Source organism: Dendrobates tinctorius, unplaced genomic scaffold (assembly GCF_039654945.1).
Source record: "Dendrobates tinctorius isolate UK_male_01 unplaced genomic scaffold, ASM3965494v1 ptg000263l, whole genome shotgun sequence".
Lineage (NCBI taxonomy): Eukaryota > Metazoa > Chordata > Amphibia > Anura > Dendrobatidae > Dendrobates > Dendrobates tinctorius.
This window is the reverse complement of record NW_027361930.1, coordinates 573,712-599,352: the sequence shown is the minus strand read 5'-3', so window position 1 is coordinate 599,352 and position 25,641 is coordinate 573,712. Positions and strand designations below refer to the sequence as shown.

General features: G+C 43.1%; 2 protein-coding genes across 4 annotated transcripts in view; both read right to left on the bottom strand.

Moving 5' to 3' along the window:
- The window catches only part of CRCP (CGRP receptor component), a 112,773-nt gene that overhangs the window by 50,814 nt on the left and 36,318 nt on the right, over nucleotides 1-25,641 (bottom strand). Inside the window, exons 5-6 of one of the 2 annotated variants that reach the window (XM_073558928.1) lie at nucleotides 24,812-24,869; nucleotides 5,916-6,004 (exon numbers count right to left, since the gene is read on the bottom strand). In XM_073558928.1, coding sequence (XP_073415029.1) covers nucleotides 5,942-6,004; nucleotides 24,812-24,869 — 121 coding nt within the window. In that variant the 3' untranslated portion in view covers nucleotides 5,916-5,941. Of the gene's footprint in view, nucleotides 1-5,915; nucleotides 6,005-22,396; nucleotides 22,740-24,811; nucleotides 24,870-25,641 lie in introns of those variants that run through there. The other variant, XM_073558926.1, reaches the window with a different exon arrangement.
- On the bottom strand, nucleotides 9,954-22,331 carry LOC141069410 (uncharacterized). 2 transcript variants are annotated; one of them, XM_073558925.1, is made up of 5 exons: nucleotides 16,265-22,331; nucleotides 16,118-16,192; nucleotides 15,768-15,961; nucleotides 11,632-11,791; nucleotides 9,954-11,500 (listed from the first exon to the last, which is right to left on the bottom strand). In XM_073558925.1, the coding sequence occupies exons 1-4, from the start codon at nucleotides 16,322-16,324 to the stop codon at nucleotides 11,740-11,742; spliced, it is 381 nt and encodes a 126-aa protein (XP_073415026.1). In that variant the 5' UTR covers nucleotides 16,325-22,331; the 3' UTR covers nucleotides 9,954-11,500; nucleotides 11,632-11,739. The 2 variants fall into 2 exon arrangements, with proteins under 2 accessions (XP_073415026.1, XP_073415025.1); XM_073558924.1 differs by lacking the exon at nucleotides 16,265-22,331 and having other exon boundaries at nucleotides 16,118-16,132.

Sequence of the window (25,641 nt, the reverse complement as noted above, 5' to 3'; positions counted from 1 at the left end):
GGCTCGATCCTCGACATTTGTTTTAAAAAGTCACCCCCCCCCAGCTAAAACTTTGGCGGGCAAGTTGAATGCCACAAAAAGTGATCACCTGACAGGACCGATTGTGTATATCCGAGAAGTGGCGCGAAAGGGAATGCTCCTTGAAACCCTTACTGATATTGTCCAGGTGTTCCTTCACTGTATCTGTAAGTCGTCTTTTCATTCTGCCTATATAAATTTTATCGCAGGGGCACTTTAACATATAAATAACCCCTGTAGATTGGCAAGAAATGGCGGTTTTAATGCTGTACTCCTTAGTTTTGTGGAGTCTGCGAAGAGGTTCTTTTTTAAAAGATGTGTGTGTACAACAAGAGCATCTACCCCATGGTGTGAAACTCATTCTAGTTGGTAGAAACTGTTTGGAGGGTTGCACTTTTTTTTTGAATGATAGAATTAGTTGTGGGAGCTAAAATATGGCCTAGATTTTGAGCTCTCCTATACACAAATCTGGGGTGGGATGGTAATAAATCCCCTATGTTCTTATCCCCCTGAAGAATAGGCCAGCGTTTGCAAATGATTTTATTGAATCTCCTATAAGTGGAATGATACTGTGAAAAGGTAACTTATGTATTTGTTGTTGAGGGCTGGGTGGGGAGGGGTTAGATGTTGCTTTATATATTAGGTTCCTCCTGGGGATAATTTTAACGTCTTGCCTTGTTTTTTCCAATGCAGGTAACAAGTAATCCTTTTACAAAAATTGTTCAGTGAGATATTCAGTTTCTTTGTTATAGTCATCAATTTTGGTGCAATTCCGCCTCATTCTTGTACATTGACCTTTGGGAATATTGGTAAGCCATATTGGTTAATGGCAACTACTTAAGTGTATAAAGCTGATAGAATCCACATCCTTACGATAACACTTAGTTATTAAGTGACTATCATCAACGCAAATAGTAAGGTCTCAGAATTTCACACTTGTTTGACTAATGTTTGGTGTAAATTCCAAGCTGAAAATATTGGTATTAACAAGCCAATCAGCTACTTAAGTCCTTGGAAAAGCATTTATTTAATGAAATGAGGGACATGTGTGAAGTTGCCTCACTAGAACAGTATGCGAAAGCAAGCATTGTCCCAAAGGGTCTAATTATACACAAATCCTTTGCTGATGACTTTTGGGGACCCAGACATTCAAAAAGAGTATGATGCCCTTTACTCTACTTTCTCCAATAAAGCACTGCATTTTATTATTGAAAAACGTTTATCTAACCTCAAAAAAACTAATCAGCAGATAACCTACTTATGTGAATAACTTAATACTGTTAATCATGTAGAAGGTATCCAAGACCTTGCCTCCAGCATTATGTCAAGATTGAGAGAAAAACAGAAGGAAATCATTGATAAAAAAATGTGAACATTTGCTAGGGACAACATACCACAATCAATTAATTCCCACATCACCTCGCCTAACATCCATAGAGAGCGATGTCCAATATCAGCAGACCGCATCAAAAATTTGTCATTCTGGATGAATATAATTTAACTCAGCACTTGCAGCGCTGGGGTCCTTGGTTCAAATCCCACCAAGGACATCTGCAAGGAGTTTGTATGTTCTCTCCGTGTTTGCGTGGGTTTCCTCCGGTTTCCTCCCACACTCCAAAGACATACTGACAGGGAATCCAGATTGTGAGCCCCAATGGGGACAGTTCTGATAATGTCTATAAAAGCACTGTGGAATTAATAATGCTATATAAGTGAGTAAAATAAATACACATACTAACTCCACTCAATATACCTCAGTATCTATTCATACCAGGAAAAATTGCAGGACAGAGGAGGTCTTTATTCCTAGATTAAAGAAAAATGATGACAAACTCTGGAAGCCCATATTTCGGTGATATCAAAACCTGGGAAAGACCAACATTATGCTCAAGTTACAGCCCAATGTCCTTAATTAACACTGATGTTAAACTTTTCTCTAAAATCAAATTAGATTAGCCCTCCTGATGCACAACGATCAAGTAGGATTTGTACCCCAGAGGGAGGCAAGAGACAACACGATTAAAACGATGCTGCTTATGTCCTATATGAAATTGAAAAAGATCCCAGCATGCATTATATCGGTTGATGCTGAAAAAGCATTTGACCGCGTTAGCTGGCCATTTCTACATAAGGCTCTTAAACAAATCAATTTAAGTCCCAACACTCTCCCCGTTATTGTATATTATTGTGATCGAATATCTGGCAATGGCCCTCAAGAAAAACTCCAATATTCAAGGAATCCCAGTCAGGCACAAATCTCATAAATTGGCACTATACGCAGATGACCTCCTATAATACATCACTAATCCTAAGACATCACTGCCCTCTATTCTGAAAGAATTTGAGACATATAGTCCACTGAATAATTTTAAGGTAAATCTTTCTAAGTCAGAGATTTTGAACATCAATATCCCACAGGAGGAGTCACAATTGTTAAAGGTGTCCTTTCCTTTCTGTTGGTGTTATGGTTCTATGAAATATCTTGGGATCCAATTACCCTCAGACTTGTCCCAGCTCTTCCATCCGAATCATGAGCCTTTGCTCAGTCATGTCAAAGCTAAGCTCAAGGCTTATGATAAAATACAATTATCTTGGTTCGGTAGAATTAACGTATTAAATGATAGACATTCTTCCAAAACGGCTTTATGTATTTCAAGTGGTTCCAATTGCACTCCCCTGTTTCTTTTTAAGCACCTAAATAGTCTGTAACAATTTCATTTGGAGATCATAAAGATCGAGACTAGCCATAACATTTTTGGCTGGATCTAACCGAGTTTTCAACTGTATCATTTTGCGGCTGTTGTACTGGTTTCATGGTGTGAATCAGAAGCGTTGGGTCACACTAGAGTCATTCCTATCATGCCTAGACTTAACTTCTCTACCCTGGATTTCTAAGCAATTTCGTTCTTCCAAGGGACCACTCCCCCCATTAACAGTTGATCTCAGAGTTTGGGACCAATTAGTAAAGAAACTTTCACAATCCAGAATTCCCCCCGGAGTTGGAGTGAGTAAATTCCTGGTCTTCAACTATGTAACTAGAGTCCATCATTTCCTTGCAAATTTTAGAAATATACCATCGCTAAACGAGCTTAAAGCTCTCTACCCCGATCAAACCATACCTTGGTTTTCATACCTCCAGCTCCGTTCATTCATTGATGACCTTCAGCTGTTCTCGGTGCTCAAGTCTGACCCTTCTCAGTTTGATTCGTTGCTGATCAGAGAAGTTGCACCCAAGCATACCGATCTCCCAAATAAATTATATTTTGTCATCTCGGACTAATACAGCGCTCCTATGGTTCAAGAAAGAATGGGAGAGATTGGGATGACCTTCTCTGAGGAGTAATGGAACAAAACTTTTTTTTGCACACACACACACAGGTTTCCATTGGCTTGCAAAGCGCAAGAAAAAAATTACAAAATCATAACTAGATAGTATCGTTGCCCAGCAGATCTTCATAAGATATTTCCCTCTGTCTCCAATAAATGCTGCAGATGTGAAAATGCTAAAGGCACTATGCTTCATATCTGGTGGGAATGTCCTCAAATAAGTGGCCTTTGGAGCAAAGTCTTTGATGTTTACAAACACATTACAGGGTAATTATCTAGAACTCCCCAGATCGGACATTTTTCTATAATACCAGGGTCTTTTCAATCTATCAAAAGAGGATTGCTGAGACGTTGTTTATCTGCCACTAGAACAGTCATTCCCAGACACTGGTGTTCTAGAATCACTCCAGCTATCCAAGAATGGTCTCTTGAAATGGATTTTTTGTGTGGAATGGAAAGACTCTCTGCTCATAAAAAAATTAGCTCAGACTTTTTCTGTACTTGGCAAGGACGGATTTTATTCAGAGATTCCCCGGGGTACTCTTCAATCCTTCTGTCGTGATGAAGACACCATATATTGTAATTGTACATACCTGAATCTGGGTGGATTCATAAACCTTGCTCATCTCTTTCTCTCCTCTTAGGATCTCTTCTTGTCTTTTCTTTTTTGTTATAATTTTGTACTAGAAGTTATTTTCTTTCCTTTGCCAGGCTTGACAAAGCCCAACTTGATTGCAAGAAGTTAATGAACAATTTATTAATATGTCATACTTTTCTTAAAAAAAGGGGTATTCTGATATGTGATTTGATGTTAACATATTATCTTGATATTTTTGAAACCTTTTGACAGTATCACTATGGTCAATACCACTATAATGAAAACTACCTCTTTGGTTGTATTTAGAAATGTTGTAACTATATGTTGTTCTTAATAAACTAGTTTATGATAAAAAAAAATTGTTAATTTTGTTATAGATTCCCCTCACCTTTTGCATACCACCAGTTTTTTATTAATTATCCCACATTTTTAGATGAATGTATATCCATATAATTTGAATTTTAATGTTATTAATAAAGCAGAGTATTCATATAACTCTCCCCAGTTTTGTAATATAATCCGTCTCCCTTATCCTTTTTTCTTTTCATCCTTCCTTCTCTTGCCTTATAAAATTGATTTTGCATAACAGGAGGTCTTTAGAACTTATTATATCAAGGTCACATTTACATCAAATCAATATATATATATATATTAACCACACAGAGGTGACTTGATTTGTAATAAACCTGCTTATTCCTGATTTCTTTATTCTATTCATTCTTATCAATACATTTAATATCATTATATGCCATATAATAATCTAATTCAATATAAATATTCCACTTTAATTTGCACTGATTCTTCCCAGATTATTTTGCCAAGCACTTTATGCATAAGAAGATCCACATACTATCCCATCTGGTTACATCATTGCTAGCAGGCAGCGGTGTATGAGGTTAGCGCGGGTATATAAGGATGGATTAGTTGGTTGTTTGGTTTCACCACGCACCCGTCTTTTGAGTCACATGACGTCATGCTCCCTGACAACCTCGTCTCTGCTTTGTCGGTGCTTCCGGCCGGAGCCCATTAGCTGGCATTCTGCTGAACCCATCACATCCTGTGTCTCTGTACCCGTGAGAGCCGCTACAATGTGAGGGCGCTCCCTACACTCCAGCCTCTCTGCACACGAGCAAGCTTAAGGACTGGACTATCGTGTGACGCTCTGCAAGTGGATAGCAGAAGTGCCACTATCATTTGCTGCCTTCTGCTTTATCCATTTGCTCAAGGCATTGGTTTATTGTATTCTCAGATCATTACCCATAGGGGTACACCACTAGTACCAACCGCACATTGTAGCGCGGTGATTATATATCTTACTACTACTTTGTACATAATTTAGGCGGGACCTGCACAGAGCCGGTCACATCATCTGCAGTCATAAGCCTTGTTCATTTTTCATGAGCGCCAGAGTGTCCTCCTTACTCTTTTTTTTCAGTGCAATTTAGATTATGAATTATCGTTAGTTAAGTCCATGCCTCAAAGAATTCGTTTGATCATAAATACCTAATTGAGAGGAAAAGTACTAACATTTTTTGTTATGATTCCATTTTTTTTTTAACATTACATCTGAGTGATTTTATAGTTTTTTCCTCCAGTTCATCTTTAAAAACATATGCCTTTTATTACAATATTTCACTTTCAAGTCTTTGAGGTAGGTTTCACATTGCCAAAATGTTTAGCATAACAAACATTAATTATTTGTCATGACTGTGATTTGTGTATTTTCTATTATGTAAAAAAAAACAAAACTGTGATCATCTAAGTGTATATATAATTCTATATAATATAGTATATATAATTTAATTCTATCATTTTTGCCAGGAGTTCTAGGAGCAGATTGAACTGCATATCAAAGGCATCTGAAATGAATGCAGGAATTGAGAATGATAGCTGGAATTTAGTGTAGCTTTGCTAATACAGGTTAACCAATACGTAAAAATCAATTTTTCCACGTCCATAACCTTCAACTTACCTTCAATTTATCTTTTATAGCCTCCATTACATAAAAGTTGTCCAAACCCAACTTGTTGAACATCTGACGTCTAGGGGAATTTCTCGACTCTTCACAGATGATGGTCGGGGAAAGTAAAACATTGATTCTTTTATTTTTGTGGAGACAAACCACTGACAAAGGATGCTGGCAGAAGATTTTTCACCTCTGCCCATTAAAAGTACATAGATACCCTACAAGGACATGGGAGAGTCGGGAAGGTTAGCCATCGGCTAAACTACAACTATTTCATGTGAACGGACAGCTCTAGTGCTGAGGATAAGTAGAAGAATACAAGCAAAGGTGTGTTGCAAAAACGATTTTTCCCAGCTGGGTAGAAAGCAAAGCATTAGCAGTCTAATCCAAAGCACAACATAATGTCACCCCTATTCCCACTACAAAGACACGGATGCATCTGCAGCTAATCACCCCTCAATCACTGAAAAAGCATAAAGTAGGAGTGGCTGGCCCATATAATTTTGCTCCATTTACGTATAATCCATTGACATTTGTAAGAGAGTCGTGTCAAATAGTGTTTTGCTTTATGTTTAAAGATGGCCCTTAATGAGAACTGCTAATGAAGCATAAGAAAAAGTAGGTTAAAATACCAATACATATTGATTTAGCATTGTAATCTAAAATAATAGAACAAGTCTGATAGGGGTTGTTTGATATTGGAAAAAAAGACTTTTTCACAATCCATGCATCCCATTGTGCGTGGTTTTGCTATTCAGCTTTATTTACCATAAAGATAGCTGAGCCGCAGTACCAAACAACGCATGATGTGGTGCTGTTAATGGATGAAAGCAGCCATGTTTTTCCAATCCTGTACAACTTCATAAATTATACACCGGTAAAGTATGGTATGTAGGGATGAGCAAACCCGAACGTCAAAGTAAAGTATTGGCTTGTGCCTGTCATTGGCCGGCACACCACTTGACACAGCCTGTATAAATGCCAGATCTCGGGTGACGCCGCCATTCTGCTCTGCTTAGTGACGGGACACAGCAGGAGTGAGGGACATTATTAAGTGTTGTGAGTGTGCACTTTTACAAAAAGCCTCTCTGTGTGTACTCTGCACCTGTCTGTGGTAGTAGTGTGCCTAAAACCAATTTTTTTAAACTCTTCACTAATGATGAGCGAATGTGCTCGGAAAATGTCTTAGGCTAGTTTCACACTTGCGCCTTTTTGCGCAGCGTTTCAAGCACACGATACGCATTCAAAAAACGCTTACAAACGCTAGTGAACGCTGCAATTTTTCGTAGCATCATCGTGCGCATTACGAAAAAAAACGCTGCGTTTGTATGCATTTTTCCATGCGTTTGCATTTTTTATGCGCATGGTGTCACAATCACAGTAGCAAAATCCTTGAAAAATTCTTGCAACAGACTCCACCAATGGGACAGCAGTGGGTTTGTGTTATGGGAATTCTTTATATAGACCCAGTTTACAGCTGAATTCTTCACATTTGCTTTCATTTTCTCTTGACAACATGGATCTGCGCTGGAAGAGTTTTCACTTCAACTTGGATCTGGACAAAAGGATGGCTCAGGTTTATGCAGTTGCTTGCCATCAACAAAGGGAGAAAGAGAGACAGCGAAGACGGCAGCGGCGGCGTTTGTGGATACATCCGATTATTGAACTCCAGGAGAGCCGTGGAGCGTACCACACCCTCTTCAGCGAGCTCCAGGCAAACCCGGATAAATTTACTGATTACACACGGATGTCCCAACAAAGCTTCAGGTATTTGCTTGGTCGTGTCCAAGATGCCATCCGGAGACAGGACTCACAGCTCCGTCGTGCGATTCCTCCTGAGGAACGGCTCCTGGTCACATTATGGTAGGTAGTATTGCAAAAACAATGCCTGCATAATTTTCTTTGTTCTCACATGTACTATTCCAAAGCTGGCAGAATTATTGTTCTGCCATGTAGTTAACCAAAGGCTGCAGTATTTTTTTTATGCCATGTAGTAAAGAAAAGGCTGCACATATATTTGTACGCCATTTTTTTTTTTTCATTTTAAATTTTATTTTTTGGTGTTGTAAAAATCCATATACACAAATATTAATTTTTGTTTTTTCTCTGTTTCACAGATTCCTGGCTACTGGATAGACCATATCTTCACTGCACTTCCAGTACCGGATTGGAAAATCAACCTTGTATGGAATAGTTGTGGACACCTGCCGGGCTTTGTGGGACGTTCTCTGTCCCGAATTTATGCCCCTGCCCACCGTGGAAAAGTGGTTTGAAATTGCTGAAAGATTCTGGACAGTCTGCAATTTCCCAAACTGTTTGGGTGCCGTTGATGGGAAACACATCCGTATTATAAAACCAAAAAGAACAGGCTCTGAGTACTATAACTATAAAAAGTACTTTTCTACAGTACTCATGGCCATTTCGGATGCAGAATGTATGTTTGTTGCAGTTGACATTGGTGCATTTGGCCGTGGGAATGACTCCCAGGCTTTTAAGAACTCTGACATGGGCCGGAGGTTGTATGGCAACCAGTTCAATTTCCACATGCCACGGCCTCTTCCCAACACCGAAGGTCCACCACAGCCCTTTGTAATGGTTGGAGATGAGGCATTCCAGATTTGCCAAAACCTGCTCAAACCCTACTCCAGCCAGGACTTGGACCACACCAAAAGAATTTTTAATTACAGGCTGACCAGGGCGAGAAGAACGGTTGAGTGTGCCTTTGGTATACTTGTCTCCAGATGGCGCATTCTTGGCACAGCCATTAATCTGAAACTGAAAACAGTAGATGAGGTGGTGAAGACCTGTGGTTCTACATAATTTTGTGATGGTTAGAGAGCACCCGAACTTTGAACTCGATGATGCAGCTCCTAATCCATTGCCTGAATTTACTCAGCACCCTCTCAGGTCATTCGTTGAAGTTGGCCAAATGTGAGACCAGTTTGCAGCTTACTTCAACTCAGATGTGGGACGGGTGGAATGGCAAGAGCAAATGGTGTAACAAAGTTTTCTTTTGTGTGTATGTTACTAAAAAACCTGTGTTGATACCTGTACCGAGTGCACTCTGTCTTTTTACACTTAAATACAATAATCAACTGGCTCAGTGAATTCATGATGCTGTGTTTTGTGCATCATGAATTTACTAGTACTCCTGACCAGGTGACTATACATACACACAAGTTGTATGATCTTTATCATCTCTACACTTTGAGTTCAATTTGCTGCGACGGTGGAAATACAACTAAATTGTGTCACCTGGCCTGATGTTAAAAATAGTGATTTGGGAATGCAGTAGCATCCGTCACTAATTATGACACCCAACGCAGTGACTATAAATATTATTTGTAGTATCATCACTGTGGCTTCAGTTTGAACGCAGACTGTAGACATAATAAAGTTTATACAACTTCTACAATACCCAGGCCTGGTGTCATGCTGAAGTGAGGATGCCAAAAGTAACGCATCCTGACTTCAGAAGGTTATCACACATGGGCAGGAGAATACACATAAGAGGTAAACTGCAGCATCGCTACAGTCAGATAGAAATATATGCAGACTGAAGCGACGCTGCAGGTTAAAACTCATGTGTATTCACCTGCTCAGGTGTGATACTAGGGCAGGGTATTGTACATATGGCATGTATTTTCCCCATCATCTCCTCAGTTTATCAACACACACTGAATAGAGGATGTGGTTAATTACAAGGTATATCTAGAATCACCTGGCCTTGTATCACAAAAAGTTAAATGATGATGGTAAAAAAACACACCATAGTCAGTTAACTTTTGATGATACCTGGCAAGGTAACAATAGATACGCCTTGCACTCAACACCATCCTCTAGACAGTCTTTGTAATATTAGTTGACTGGTGGGGAAAATACAATTCATATAGATTTGGGTTTTTGACTACACATATCTCCAAGACTGACACAAGAAACATGTGTTAGTAATGGAGCTATGTGGTGGCAAAAACGCAAAGTGTACCGCGCTGTGTGTACGGCGCAGTGTGTGTAGACGGCGAAAGACACATTAATGAAACCGTATTTTGTGAAAGCAGAATTGCACATTTATTTAAAAAATAAATATTTTGAAGGACGTTTGGAGGAAGAGTGGGATACTTTGGGGGTGTGGAGAGACGAGGAATGGCTGGAAGTTGAGGAAGGGGTTCTAGGTGAAGGGGCGACTAAAGTAGTGGGGGAAGGGAGCTCAGGGATGGAAATGGAGGCAGGTTGAGAAACATTAGAAGGAGAGGGGGGAGTGACAAACAAAGTCTTTTGTTTCTTGTGCTTCTTTGGGGCAGGAGTCACCTGCCTGTACCGACTACCACCGTGTGACCGCCTTACATTGCTTGACCGCCAGGAGATGGTGGACCGTGTCCGTGATGAGAAAAAGAGGGAATGTGGGTCACCCCTTTGCTGCTCGGTGGTGGCGGTGGCGTGATCCTTGAAGGAGAATATGTGGTGTCGGTGCTCCTAGAAGGAGAAGTGTTCTTGGTGCTTTTTGTGGGAGAAGTGGTGGCGGTGCTCCTAGGAGGCAAAGTGTTGGCGGTGCTCCTATGATGAGGAGTGGTGGCGATGCTCCTATGATGAGGAGTGGTGGCGGTGCTCCTATGATGAGTGGTGGCGGTGCTCCTAGGAGGTGAAGTGGTGGCGGTGCTCCTATGATGAGGAGTGGTGGCGGTGCTCCTAGGAGGCGAAGTGGTGGCAGTGCTCCTATGATGAGGAGTGGTGGAGGTGCCCCTGGAATTATGAGGGGTGGTGGCGGTGCTCCCATGCTGATGCTGAGTGGTGGCAGTGCTCCGAGACGGAGATGTTGTGTCGGTGCTCCGACCAGGAGAATAGATGGTGGTGGCCCAAGCTGGTTGTGCGGTGGCGGTGCTCCAACATGGTGGAACGGTGGCGGTAGTGGTGCTCCAGACAGGAGCAGCACTTGCCATGGTGGTGGCGGGGGTGGAGTGTCCAGCAGCACTCGGCATTGGTGTGCGACTTGGCTAGGAATGCAGGTGGCCGTGCAGTGGTATGCAGCAGAAGTCGGTACTGTGGTGAAGTGAGTCAGTGGTGGCACAGGTGGGAATGACACCACTGTTTGCTGCACATACTGATTCTGCTGCATAGCCTGTAAGTAAGCAGTGTTGCAGGCCTGTAACACATTCAGCTGTTGCTCAGGACTAAGGTGTTCCGTCATGCCCCGTTCAATTTTATCAAAGAAATGGTGCGCTGGTCTGTTGAGGTCGGCCTCCAGCCGGTCAAGGCGCTGGTCGACAGAGTGGAAGCGGTGTTCCATGTGGGTAAAACCGCTTTCCACTCTGTCTGACAGCGACTTTAGGCTGGCATGAAAGGCCTCGCTCAAGTGCATGAACTCGGGCAAGAGAGGCTTGTCCGAGGCCCACTGCCGCTGGCGGGTAGTGCCCGTATAACCAGTGGCAGAGACCTGGGACAGGGGAACACCTGATTGACCAGCTTCCTGGTCACCAGCTGTCCGTGTTGCTGACCTGCAAGATGCTTCCTGGCTGTCGGATGGCTAGGACGGGTCCGATGTCGATCGATGAAGGACCGCTCCAGGGACAGGTTGCAGGGTGCTGCTCCAGGTGCTGTGGAAAGAAAAAGTAAAACATTACTATCATGCATTTACAAGAAGCATCAGCTGTGGAATAAAAAAGCACAGGTTATTTAAAAAAAATAAATAAATAAATAAAAAAATATATGTATATATAATACTTACGCTCTGGTGGCAAGGACCGGTCTTGGGAAAGCCAACTCGCGATGATAGCGGTACTTTGTTCTGGTCCTTGCCGCTGAACCACTGCGAATCTGTCCCTCAGCACGAACATCAGTGTTGAAGCGGTCCTTCATCGAGCGCCAACATGTGCGGACTTTGTTCACTGTTGAAAAAACAAAGAAAAAACGTTATACAATGCACTGATGGCAACATCTGTATCATCACACACACCTGAGTGAACTTGGCAAACATTCAATGCGGCATCACAAAAGAATTCAATACACAATGCAGTCAGTCACTGTTGATCCCGAGGTCACTGGTGTGTTTCTTACAAGAATATATCTTGCAAGAAACGCACCAGAATCATCATCAGCAAGAGTTAAAGCATGATCAATGCAGCATTACAATACACAAGGCAGTCACTGTTGATCCTGAGGACACTGGTGTGTTACTGCAAGAATATATCTTGCAAGAAACACACCACTATTATCAGCAGCAAGAGTTAAAGCATAATAATAATACATTTTATTTCTATAGCACCGACATATTCCGCAGCACTTTACATTTCAGAGGGGATTTGTACAGACAATAGACATTACAGCATAACAATAATCACATAGATTATAACAAATACCAAGAGGAATGAGGGCCCTGCTCCCAAGCTTACAGTCTATGAGGAAAGAGGTAGACACGAAAGGTGGGTGGTAACAGTTGCCCTGATTGTATGGACCAGCCAAAATGTTAAGTGTGTAACAGTACAGACACAGAGGGCTAATGGATGCATAAAGCATGTGGGAACATGATGCGGGGAACCTAGTTATGGTAAAACTTTTGGTTGTGCCACACAGGGATAGATTAGGTTAATGTGTTGAGGCGATAGGCCAGTCTAAATAAATGTGTTTTCAGGGCACACTTAAAATTGTGGGGATTGGGGACTAATCGTATTGACCTGGGAAGTGCATTCCAAAGAATTGGCGCAGCACGTGTAAAGTCTTGGAGACGGGAGTGGGAGGTTCTGATTATTGAGGATGCTAACCTCAGGTCATCAGCAGAATGGAGGGCGTGGGTAGGGTGGTATGCTGAAACAAGGGAGGAGATGTAGGATGGTGCTGAGCCATGGAGGGCTTTGTGGGTGAGGGTAATAAGTTTATACTGAATTCTGGAGTGGATGGGTAGCCAGTGTAATGACTGGCACAAGGTAGAGGCATCAGTGTAACGATTGGTGAGGAATATGATCCTGGCTGCAGCATTCAAGACAGATTGGAGAGGGGAGAGTTTGGTAAGAGGGAGACCAATTAGAAGAGAGTTACAATAGTCAAGACGAGAATGAATAAGAGAAACAGTAAGAGTTTTTGCAGAGTCAATGATCAATGCAGCATTACAATACACAATGCAGTCACGGTTGATCCTGAGGACACTGTTGTGTTTACTACAAGAATATATCTTGCGAGAAACACAGCAGTATCATCAGCAGCAAGAGTTAAAGCATGATCAATACAGCATTACAATACACAATGCATTCACTGTTGATCCTGAGGACAATGGTTTGTTTACTGCAAGAATATATCATGCAAGAAATACACCAGTATCAGGGGCGGACCTACCGCCCGTGCATTGCACGGGGGCCCAGGGGGCCCCTCCAGCACCGCATGGCTTATTATTCAAATTAGCCATGTGGAGCGCCAGGCGCAAGGAGGAGAGGAGCCAGCCCTGAGGTGAGATGATATCAGCGTTAGTCACGCTGTGCTGCGCTGCTGCTGTGGGGGAGGAAAGGAGGAGACAGACTGTCTCACTCACTGTGCCTGTGGCGCCGGCCGGCCAGTGGCTGCAGCCGCAGGTCAGTCAGTCACTTGTGTGTGTGTATGTATGTGTGTATGTATGATCTATGTGTGTATGTTTGTGTATGTCTGTGTGTATGTATGTGTGTGTGTGTGTCTGTGTGTGTATGTCTGTGTGTGTGTATGTCTGTGTGTGTGTCTGTATGTCTGTGTGTGTGTCTGTATGTCTGTGTGTGTATGTCTGTATGTGTGTGTGTGTGTGTGTATGTATGTCTGTGTGTGTATGTATATGTGTATGTCTGTGAATGTGTGTATGTCTGTCTGTCTGTCTGTCTGTATGTGTGTGTCTGTGTGTGTGTGTGTAGGTGGAGCCTGGCCCTGGAGGAGATGCGGACATGAGGAGAAGACTGCGATGAGGAGAGAAGGTCATGATGCCCGGGGTGATGGGAGAAGGCAATGAGGGGTAATGGGAGAAGGCCATGAGGGGTGATGGAAAGAAGGCATTGATGGGATCATGGGAGTGATGGAGAGAAGGGAGTGATGGGGAGAAGGCAATGATGGGAGTGATGGAGAGAAGGGAGTGATGGGGAGAAGGCAATGATGGGAGTGATGAGATGATGGAGCAGGCAATGATGGGGAGAAGGCAATGATGGGAGTGATGGGGTGATGGAGCAGGCAATGATGGGGGTGATGGAGAGAAGGCAATGATAGGAGTGATGGGGTGATGGAGCAGGCAATGATGGGAGTGATGGGGAGAAGGCAATGATGGGAGTGATGGGGAGAAGGCAATGATGGGAGTGATGGGGAGAAGGCAATGATGGGAGTGATGGGGTGATGGAGCAGGCAATGATGGGAGTGATGGGGAGAAGGCAGTGACGGAGTGATGGAGAAGGCAATGATGGGAGTGATGGGGAGAAGGCAATGATGGGGGTAATGGAGAGAAGGCAATGATGAGGGTGATGTAGAGGGCAATGATGGGGTGGTGGGGGAAAAAGAAATGATGATGGGGTGGTGTGGGAGAATGCACTGGTGGTGGTGGAAAGGGCAATAATGGGGGTGGTGGTGGAGGAGGAAATGATGGAGGTGGTGGAATGGGCAATAATGGGAGTGGTGGGGGAATGGGCAATGATGGGAGTGGTAGGGGAGAAAGCAAAGATAGTGGTGGGGGAGAAGAAAATGATGGAGGTGGTGAAGAGGGCAATGATGGGGTGGGGGAGAGGACAATAATGGGATGCGAGGGGAGGAGGACAATGAGGGGTGTGGGGGATTGGGATGTTAGGAAGGGGGACTTATAATGGCCTTAGGAACAGGGGGAGGTGGAGGAAGACGTTATCGCTTATTATGTCTAACACAGTCCCTTAGTATATAGTGTACTCACTATGTCTAACACAGTCCCTTAGTATATAGTGGACTCACTAATTCTGTATAACACCACCCTTAGTTACATAGTTTCCTCTTTTATTATGTATAACACATCTCTTATTACGTACCATCCTCTCTAGTTATATATGGTGCCGTCCCTTATTATATAGCTTCCTCTGCTGTTATGTATAGTGCTGTCTCTTACATAGTGTATTCTTGTTAATTTTGATATTTACAGTGCCCTCTTTTATTACATAGTCCCCTCTCTTGTTAGATATAAAATGACTGCTGATGGAGCAGCTGGTGACCAAACTACCAGTCCATCAGCTCCTTCATTAGAAAGGAAGCTTTACCAGGCTCCATCAGCCATCATTGCATTATACAGCTAACAAGACAGGACGGTATGTAATAAAAAAACAGGGCTCTATATAATTCAATATGTAAGGGACGGTACTGTACATAAGAGAGGGCACTGTGTAAGGGACAGCAATATACATAATAAAGGAGACTATGTAATATATATATATACACATGTATGTATATGTGGCTATATAATATCTATCTATCTATCTATCTATATATATATATATATATATATATATATATATGTGTATGTACACATGTAGCTTTGACGCCATAAAAGGAGGGGAGCCCAGACACATTTCTTGCACAGGGGCCCCAAGCTGTCAGTGTCCGCCCCTGACCAGTATCATCAGCAGCAAGAGTTAAAGCATGATTAATACAGCATTACAATACACAATGCAGTCCCTGTTGTTCCTGAGGATGTTTCCTGATAGAATATATCTATCAAGAAACACAACAGTATCCTCATGATCAAGATTCTTGCCATGATCAATACAGCAGTAAAAAACACAAAGCAGTCACTGTTGATCCTGAGGACACTGTTATGTTCTCTGATAGATATATTCTATCAGGAAACACAACAGTATCCTCAGGAACAAGAGTCAATGCGGCATCACACAGCAGAGAAATACTTACTAAACCCCTTTTTGAAGCTGCAGAGGCGCTGTCCAGCCCTCCATCAATGCTGCGGCCACCTCATTCCAGAGCTGCGGGGTCATCACAATGTCCTTGTACTGCTGGTCACGGCTGTCGCACAACGGGACACGATCCTGGACAAGGCGGATCAGGTGCTCGTTGTCGAGATAGATGTCTTCATCCTGTTGTGGAACCTAGAAAAAAAAATATTATAATCTTGGAAATTGATGAGAATCAAATAGAAAAAAAAAAAAGAAAAGAAGAAAGATATAGAAGATGAAAAACAGGACAGAAAAAAAGGAATAGAAAAAAAATGTTAAAAAAGGGACATTCAAAGACTGGATACTTACATTGCATCTCCTCGCCGTGACTTGGCTAGGCTGCTCCCGCTGTTCCGCCTCACTTGCTTGGTTCGATGCTGAGGTCTGTAAAAGAACGCAAATTATTACCCATTTGTTGAGGCAGCTATACTTACACAAAGGCAGCAATATCCTCACCTCACGCTCTGCTTGGGCCAGTTCTTCTTGGGATGGGGAATATTCGGATCCAGAAGACATGCTGGGATAAAAAAACAAAAAACATTAGTACATAATATATTTTAAGGACAAGCACACATATATAGATTTTATAATACTCACATTTTAGCTGCTGAAGTTGTTATCCAAAGTTGTGTCTTGTCTCTTGCTGGGTGGGTGTATTCTCTCTTCCAGGGCTTCTTATCTCTTGCAGACTGTCTGTAGAGTAAGTGGTCTGGCACTACAGACCCATTCTTTTATGTACACTCCTCCAAAACAATGTTGCTTGTTTAGGGGGTGGATTAAACAAGTGTCTAGACATTGCTTACTCTGAAATCGCGTGCGCTCACAAAGTGCTGACGTGCGCACGTCAGCGACCCCATAGACTATAATGCAATTTTTTTGAGCATTGCGTGCGCACACGCTATTTTTTAACGTTGTTGGGCTGAACAAAAAATGCAACATGTAGCGTCCAGCGCGTCTGGTCACACACCTGGAAAATGCACAGTGCACGAAAACGCTGAGGCACGCGTGCAATCGCTAGACACTGTGCCCGCCATTTTAAAGATAGGGGACAATTGTGCGTGCGACCGATCGCACGCTAGTGTGAAACCAGCCTTATCCAAGCACGAGCATACTCATATAAAAGACGTTATTAGAGCACGTTTGCTCATCACTACTCTGCATCTATGGGAGTAGTGTGCATAAAAACAAATGGTTCTACTCTGCAGCCATGTCTGTGGGAGCAGTGTGCCTCAAAACCACTTAAAATGAGGAGAGCATCAAATAGGGGACGTTAACTTGGCATTGCTGGTATAGTTGCTGCAGGGAGAGGTCATAATCTGTGCCGGCTATGTGCCCAAATGAAACACCTTCCACTGGTGCACACAGGTAACAGGACATTTTGCGTCATTTCGTAGAGGCCAGTACAGCTACATGAATGGTGAGGCCGTACATGTTGAGGCGATGATAGATTGTATGGCTGAGAGTGCCTCCAGTTCTCTTGCATTATCTTTCACCCAGTTTCCTGCAGAGTTGCACCTCAGTACCATGGTCATCTGGCTTCCACTTTACCCCCTTGCAAATCAGCCAAGCAGTCTGATCCCCAAGTCATGCGGCAGTCTCTTCTGCTTTTTGATGATATTGCTGGCTGGGATTCCATGGCCCATCCACCTGGCCCTGCCCCAGAAGTGGAAGAGAATGAGTACACTGATGCCCACCCACTTGTCATGTTGTAGCGTGCATACGTGGGAGAACTACTGTGCATGGTCAGAGGACCACTACAGCACATCTCAAAAGATGAAGAAACACAGTTGCCAACTGCAACATCTTTCTGCAGTGTGTAGGCCAACAAGGAAGAAAGAGGCAAGGAACGTGTGGAAGGTGATGCAGGGATGATGAGGTCCTAGACCCCACAGAGTGAAGGCCATCGTAGAGAAGTGCGCAGTTCAGAGAAAGAGGAGGTGGTCATGCTGCACAGCAAAAGAGGGAGTTGGGTGCAAAATAAAAGCGGGCGGCTCCTAGCCAGTACGTCGGCTGCTACTGCCTGCCACTCTGAGGAAATAAGCAAACCAAAGCAAACTCAAAGGAACTCCCTGGCATGGAATTTCTTCAGCCAATGTGCTGATGACAAGCAACGGGTGGTTTGCACGATGTGCTGTCAGCCTGAAGAGAGGCATAAATCTTCTGAACCTGAGCACAATCTGAATGAGGCATCTGAATTCCAAGCACAAGGTGCAGTGGATGACACACCATAAAAAGCATGACAGATCTGAGTCTCTTCCTGCCCCCTCTTCTGCTGCAGTCTTGGCCTCTTCCGCCCACTCACGATCAACAACGTCATCTGCCTCCGTGCGAGGATGTGACAACAGCATCACCACCACCCATCAGTGTCACAAATCATCTCCACACCGTCCCATGGAAGTGTTCATCTCTTCACTCCCCAATCCCTCAATAGAAAGAGGAAACACTCTCCTTACCCATTCACGAGCCATGGTCCTGAATGACAGTATTTTAAAGGCCAGGAATTTTGGAAATGCTGCCATTCCGGCTTGAGGAGTTGGATAGTTTTAAAAATCTTCCAGTTGCCTCTACTTTTTCAGGTGGGTCATCCCTGCCCTGCACACACTTTGGGGACCAAATCAGGTATGCACTGTGCAACACCATCAGTGGCAAGGTCTACATCATCACTGATATGTGGAGCAGCAAGCATGACCAGGGATGTTACATCTCCCTAAATGCCCCCTGGATAAATGTAGTGGCGGTTGGGACAGAGTTGGAAGGCGTTCTAGCTCATGTCCTACCACCACCAAGGTTTACAGGACATTTATCTGTTCAGGTTGCATGATCTTCTTACTCTGCTTCCTCATCCGGTCACAGCCAGACCTGCATCACCAACTTCAGCACCGACAAGGGTAAATTACTGCAGGCTGTTCTGAAATTCATCTGTAGGAGCTGTGGTAGGTGATCAAACAGCAGACAAATGAGTGGTTGGTGCCAGCGCACCTCAAGACTGGCCTGGTGGTATATAGCAACGGGAGAAATCTTGTAGCAGCTCTGGGCCTAGCCGGTTTGACGGACATATTTTGCCTGGAGCAGGTGCTGAATTTGTTGGTGCGGAGCCTCCTGAAATATTACCCACATGTGTGAAAGCTGTTGTGCTGCTGAAAGTGTGGGCAGTGTATGCATGCTTTCGGTGTTCTCACCCTACTGCTTGCTGCTAGCTTGTCTGCACTGCAGCGTTACTTCTGCCTTCCTGCTCACTGCCTTATATGCAACATACCAACAAGTTGGAACTCCACCTTGCATATACTGGACAAACTTTGTGAGAAGCAGCCAACAGTGGAATATGAGCTGAAGCATGCCCGGCTGAGTCTCTGCAGACCACCACTTCATCACCAACGAGTGGGCCTTCATGCTGGATGTTTTGCCCGGATTGTTACCAGTGACGATGACTGGGTGGCCACCCTGCTGGATCCCCACTACAAATACAATGTACTCATTACTTCCGTCACTGGAGCTGAATCACAAAATATGTGAAGACAGGAGCACGCTGATAGAGGCACTACTGACTGCATTTCCACCTGACAGTGGGGGGGTCAGTGGAAGAACAAGACTGAGGAAGAGGAAGTCGCCAAAGCAGCTGGGGCACCGCCACTACCTCAGAATGCAGGGCTAGCATGGCCAAAATGTGGCAAAACTTTCTCAGCACACTACAATATCCAGCAGCACCATCTGATACGGTCCGTATTAGCAGGAGGCAGCGTTATAACAACATGATTAAGAGTATGTGTCCGTACGTCTCCACGCACTGACTGATAGGTTTGCCCCATTTAACTTCTGAGTCTCCAGATTGGACACATGTCCTGAGCTTGCTCTTTATGCCTTGGAGGTGCTGGCCTGCCCTGCAGGAAGTGTACGGTTGGAACGTGTGTGTAGAATGGCAGGGGGTGTGATCACAGACACGTGTATCCGTCTGTCCACAGCCAACGAGGTAGGAAGCTAACATTCATTAAAATGATCCAGGCATGTATGCCACAGGTCTTATCCATATCTTTGGCTTACTTTCTAATTTGAGTGCCTCCTCCCCAAATTAGAAAACAACAGTATTGGTTACCTCCTCCTCTTCCACCTACACTGCCAAGTCCAGCTCCACCAATTTCTCACCATGGATCTCCACCTCTTGGTCGTAGATTTGTTTTTTTTAGGGAACTGACTTAAAAACATAGAATTAAAAAACAAAAACGAAGAAAACAATAATCCTCCCAGAAAAAGAACAAAACCCCAAAAACAGTGTTGGATACTGCCTCTTCCACCTAAACCGCCACGTTCACCTCCTCCAATTGAACCTCCGCCTCCTGGTTCTAGTTTTTTTTTTTTAATTCTGTGTTCTTTTAAGTAAATTCCCTAAAAAAACACCCCACAAAAACAGTACTGGATTCCTCCTCCCCTGCCTCTTCGACATACACCACCACTTGGACCTCCGCCTCCTGGTTCAAGATCCTTATTTTTAGTTTGAGGTTATTTTAAGTCATTTTTCTATCCACTTGTATTTGCAGGGCAATTGACCCGCTATTACCCCCATTTTGCTTCCTTTTGTAGCCCCTAAGCCCTTACTATGACCATTTTACAGCCTCTTTCAAGCCCCGAAGTGTGGGCCCCTACTGACTTCTATTGGGCTTGGGGTCAAGTTTGGATGCCGAACTGAACTTTCAACTTCAGTTCAGCTGAATATGACCATCCATGTATGTAATTCTGGGCTCCTTAGCATTGTAAAACCATTGTACTTGCATGGCACATACTTAAAAACTGCAGGTCTGGTACACGTTTTTTTTTTTTGTTTTTAGCATGGATCGCAATCATTACATGTGTTAAAGTTAACAATTGTTTTTACTACACACTATCCAAATTTACATTTGGAACCCTAAACATAAGCCATGATGGATTATTAATATTTTAATCTTTTTTTCCTTAAAGAAGCACTCCCATTAAGTTTTTTTTTTTATTCATTCATTATGTGCATATAATGTAGTGTGAGTGTATTAATATACTAACCTACTGCTGCTCTCTCTGGGATGCAGTGCTGTTCTGCTCCTCTTCTCAGTGACATCATCGCTCTGCAGACTCTCAGGGTCAGACAGTGCTCTGTGTGACCCCAAAGTATCATTTTAGGCTATGTGTCCACGTTGCGTGTTAAAACGCACACAGAAAACCGGACTCCTTCCCAGAAATCGCACATTTTTTTCCGCGCGATTTCACCGCGATTATGATCGCGATTTTCAAGTGCGATATTCAAGCACTTTCCAAGCGATTTGAAGCATCGCTTGGAAAGTGATTGACAGGTTGGTCACACTCGTCAAACATAGTGTTTGACAAGTGTGACCAGGTTTTTACTATTGAGGCCGCCAATGCAGCATCAATAGTAAAAGATAGAATGTTAAAATGCTAAAAAAAAATTAAAAAAAAAAATCGGGGTATATTTACCTTCCGGCGTCCCGCGCTGCCATCCCGGGCCTCAGCGTTCCCAGCGATGCCTTGCGAGACCTGTGATGACAGTCTCGCGTTGCTATAGCGATCTCGCGAGTAAATGCCATAGGAATGCATGGGGGGCGTTCTGTACACGATTTTTAAACGTTTTCGCGCCGAAAATCGCGGCAAAAATGCTTAAAAATCGCTACGTGGGCACACAGCCTTACAATGTAAGCCTATGTAGTGTCAGACAGAGACTCCATAATCTTACATAGAAACTTACAGCTCACACATAGCGCATAGAGTGAGCTTGATAGACTGAAATACGTTGACGTCACTGAGAAGAGAAGAACAACAGCGTTGGACACCGGAGAAAGCAGCGGTAGGTGAGTATATTAATACACTCACACTACATTACATGCATATACTCACAATAAAGGAGTTAAAAACATAATGGGAGTGCTTCTGTATCAGGGAACATATCTACTTAAAGGAGCTGTCCGGTGAAAACCGATAACTCTGCAATCACTCTGTCACTGTAGACTTATGACTCGCCACAGCGCTGCGGGGATTCACCGGTTTCAGACCCAGGACCGGAGGGTGTGACTCAAAACCAGTGGGAGTGGCCGTGCTCTCCATACAGTTGTATGGAGAGGCCGTGCCCTCTAGTCGGCGACACCCACTAGATGTCAGGGTCACTGGTTGGGCAGCAGCCTCAGAACTACACAAGTTTAGGAAGTGAGGCCAAGGCCCACTGGCCTGGGGTATGTATAACTTACACATACCTTTCATTCCCGGGTCGGAAACTGAGGAATCCCTGTAGCACACAGTGCGTGCGCTGGGGAATTCATGTCAGAGTGACTGCAGACTTATCGGTCACCCCTTTAATAAACCTTCATTTAAAGCACTGGCTACATTGTTGCCTTGGATAAGGAAAATCATTTCTTGTATCCAATTAAGGAATGTACGAAGGGAAATACAAAAAATATCTATTGAGACAGCTCCATCCCATTAATAGCAACAGAGTTAATGAACATTCACCAGTGTAACACCAACAAAGAATGTAGACATCATAGCTCATGTCCTGGTCCAGCAAGATGTAATAAGACAATTGGCAACAACGATGTTAAAATACGTACACAGGTCGGTAACTAAAATTGGATTTATTTACTAAAGAGACTCGCAAAACATAGTAGTTTTTAGAATGGTTCAAAAAATAACAAATATGTTAATAAAAAAAAAAAGATAAAATAATAATAATCTAGTATATAACAGTATTAGTTTTCCATGCAGAATGCTGAACACACTGAATCTGGAATAGTGCATAGTGTAAACATTTGATTATTTTTGTGCAATGTCATCCATCCTCTTCCATTTCGGTTTGCTCCTGTGCCTCAGCTTCTGGGTCCCCGGGAATAATATTAGTGATGGTGTGAATGAGCTGCTCAATCTGATCCTCTGTCAGCCTTTCTTCACTTTCCTCCACCATCTATTAGGTAGAGATTAACGGAATTCATTATTAGAGCCCAGAACGGCAGATTTCAGAGTTTGGTAACGTTGAGGGACAATTCCCCCTTAGGCTGGTTTCACATTAGCGGTTTTTAGTGCAGTGCATCGTGCGCGTCCAAGCGCCCCTATGTTTAACAGGGCGGGAGCGTGGTCTAGCGTTTGCACGCGTTCGTATGCGTTTTCCTGAGCATGCTTTTTTTTTGTAGTGTGCGCCTAGGCGCACCCGACGCAATCTGTTGCTTTTTTGGGTCCGTCCAACGGCGTAAAAAAAACGCATGCGCACGGAATGTGACAAAGTAACGCATTACAGTCTATGGGAACGCCTGCAATTGAAATCGCATGCGTTTTAAGAGTTAACATGGCTAGAAACTGGTCAAAACGCATGAGCCTAAAAAACACAAATGCATGGAAAACGCATGATGCGTTTTTTGCATGCGTTTCTATTGCGCACGAAGCGCAGCGCTAAAAAACACTAGTGTGAAAGTAGCCTTAGACCTGCAATAACTTGTCATTTTCAATGACACCCACCTTCAAGTGGAAAGTAGAATTATGACACAGACAATGGGGGACATCATTATGGTTATGCAAATAAAATATCGCAACTTATGTCATACACCTTTTGTACACCATCGTCTGCCACTTTTTAAAACTTTCTCCACTACTCATGCTATTTCTTAATTGAAGTGGATGGAGTAGTAGTAGAAATGGGTACAGCATGGAACATTTAATATTGTTTATGTTTGAAAATGACGTAAATTATAGTGCAAAACTACTGGAGTAAAGCAAAGTGCACCAGTCTTAGGGCCCAATTCATCAAAGCTTTTACACCATCATTCTGCTGTAAAAAGTTTTAAAAAGTCGCAAAATTTTGGTGCAAATTGCACTACAAAGTATTGTGACTTATGGCATTCACCGACATTTTCACCCAGCTCCAACAAAGTGGGCAAAGCTGAGGCAGGACAGTGGCATGGTGACCACCACTGTCAGATTCAAGACGATTGGCGACATTCTTTACACCTCAAATCTTATATCATCGTGTACTGGAATAGGATTTGTGGCAAGGAGCACGCCAAGATGTACACCACTTGTCCTAGTCTTCTGACTCCTATCTCCTCATCTAGACTGGTGTGAAGAACACCAGTCTTGCTGTATTGGGGCTTTAATACTTATTAAACCTGCTCAAAAGTGTCAGAAAGGGATGAATTAAAGACTTACATATGCTAGCATTTTCTTTAATTTTATGGGAGAATCCTTTTGGAGCAGCTTTCACCTCCTGCATCATCAATAATTACTGAATTCCTTCTCTTTGTATGATTTTAAAGGGGCTTTCCCAAGAACAAAGTACATTTTAATTAAGAGATCTTGAAATAAGTTCCACAACTGGGTATGTTAAAAAAATGTCCCTGTGCTGAGATAATCTTATAAATGTGCCCCTGCTGTGTGCTGTGTAATGGTTGTGTCTGACCATGCAGGAACATGGTCTGATCATACCACAGCTCCTGGGCAGGGGAGGAAGCAAAAAGGGAGTATACAGACAGGGCAGCATGGGATCACAGCGGATTCTTTTTCTGAGGCGAAACATTTCCCTGCCTGTTATTAAGCAATATTATATCTCACAGAAAGAATCAGCTGCAATTGGACCTCCAATGTTCAACAAGTTATCATCTATGGATACATGATAACTTGCTTTCACTGGACAACTTCTTTAATTTAACAGAATAATTTCTAGTGTGGATCTGTGATCCCATGCTGTATTGTCTGTATACTCTTTTGCCTCCTCCCTTGCCCAGGAGCTGTGGTATGATCAGACCATGTTCCTGTACGGTCAGACACAGCAATTACACAGTACACAGCAGGGGCACATTTATCAGATTATCTCAGCACAGGAACATTTTTCTTAAACACATCCAATTGTGGAAATTATTATTTAAAGATCTATTAACGAAAATGTTGATTAAAATTAACTTTGTTCGTGGTGAAAACCCCTTTAAGAATAGAAGCGACAAATCTGGGGAGTTCAAATAACTTTCCTCCAGCTACATCTGTACGTACCAGTTGAATTTCAACGGCTGTTATAGGTCGGTGGTTAAGCAGCTGCAGTTTTTCTGCTCTGTGAAAGTAAAACAAATATATTTTATGCACTTTCGATATTTTTTGTACGCAGCAGGATCGTTGATAGGAAGAAGTACAGTAAATGGATGGTATGTGTTCCTGTGATTTAATAAACAATGTTTTTATGCAAAAAACCCCAAAACAATGTTTTGCACAAGTGCTGGAGTACAGTAGTATTCAAAATAATAGCAGTGTGTTCAAAAACATGAGGTAATTACAAAATCTGTATACTAGTTTTTATTTCCATGCATTGGGAACATTGCACACAGTTTTCCAATTGAAAATGCTTCCACCACCATGCTTCACTGTCTTCAGAGTGTACTGTGGCTTGAATTCAGAGTTCGGGGGTCATCTGATGAACTGTCTGCGGCCCTTGGGCCCAAAAAAGAACAATTGTACTTTCATCAGTCTGCAAAATGTTTCTCGATTTCTCTTCAGGCCAGCTGATGTGTTCTTTGGCCAACTGTATCCGCTTCAGTACTTTTTTTTTTTTTCTAACCGTGAGACTTTGCGGGGACTTCTTGCTAAGGCCTGTTTCACACATCTGTTTGTCACCATCAGTCAAAATCCGCCGTTTTGCCTAAAAAACGGATCCGCGATTTTCTTGGCGGATCCGTTTTTTTCCCCATTGACTTGCATTAATGGCGGATTTTGACTGACGGTCGTCCGCTGCATCCGTATTTCTGCGGATCCGCCAGAATTTTGGCGTCCGCTGACATCACTGGATGGACAATGCAACATTTTTTGTGTGGCCGGATCCGCATTTTTCC

Bases quoted from the DNA above. Each gene is read 5' to 3' on its own strand.
- LOC141069410 (XM_073558924.1), bottom strand. From the start codon at position 11,265: ATGCACTTGAGCGAGGCCTTTCATGCCAGCCTAAAGTCGCTGTCAGAC.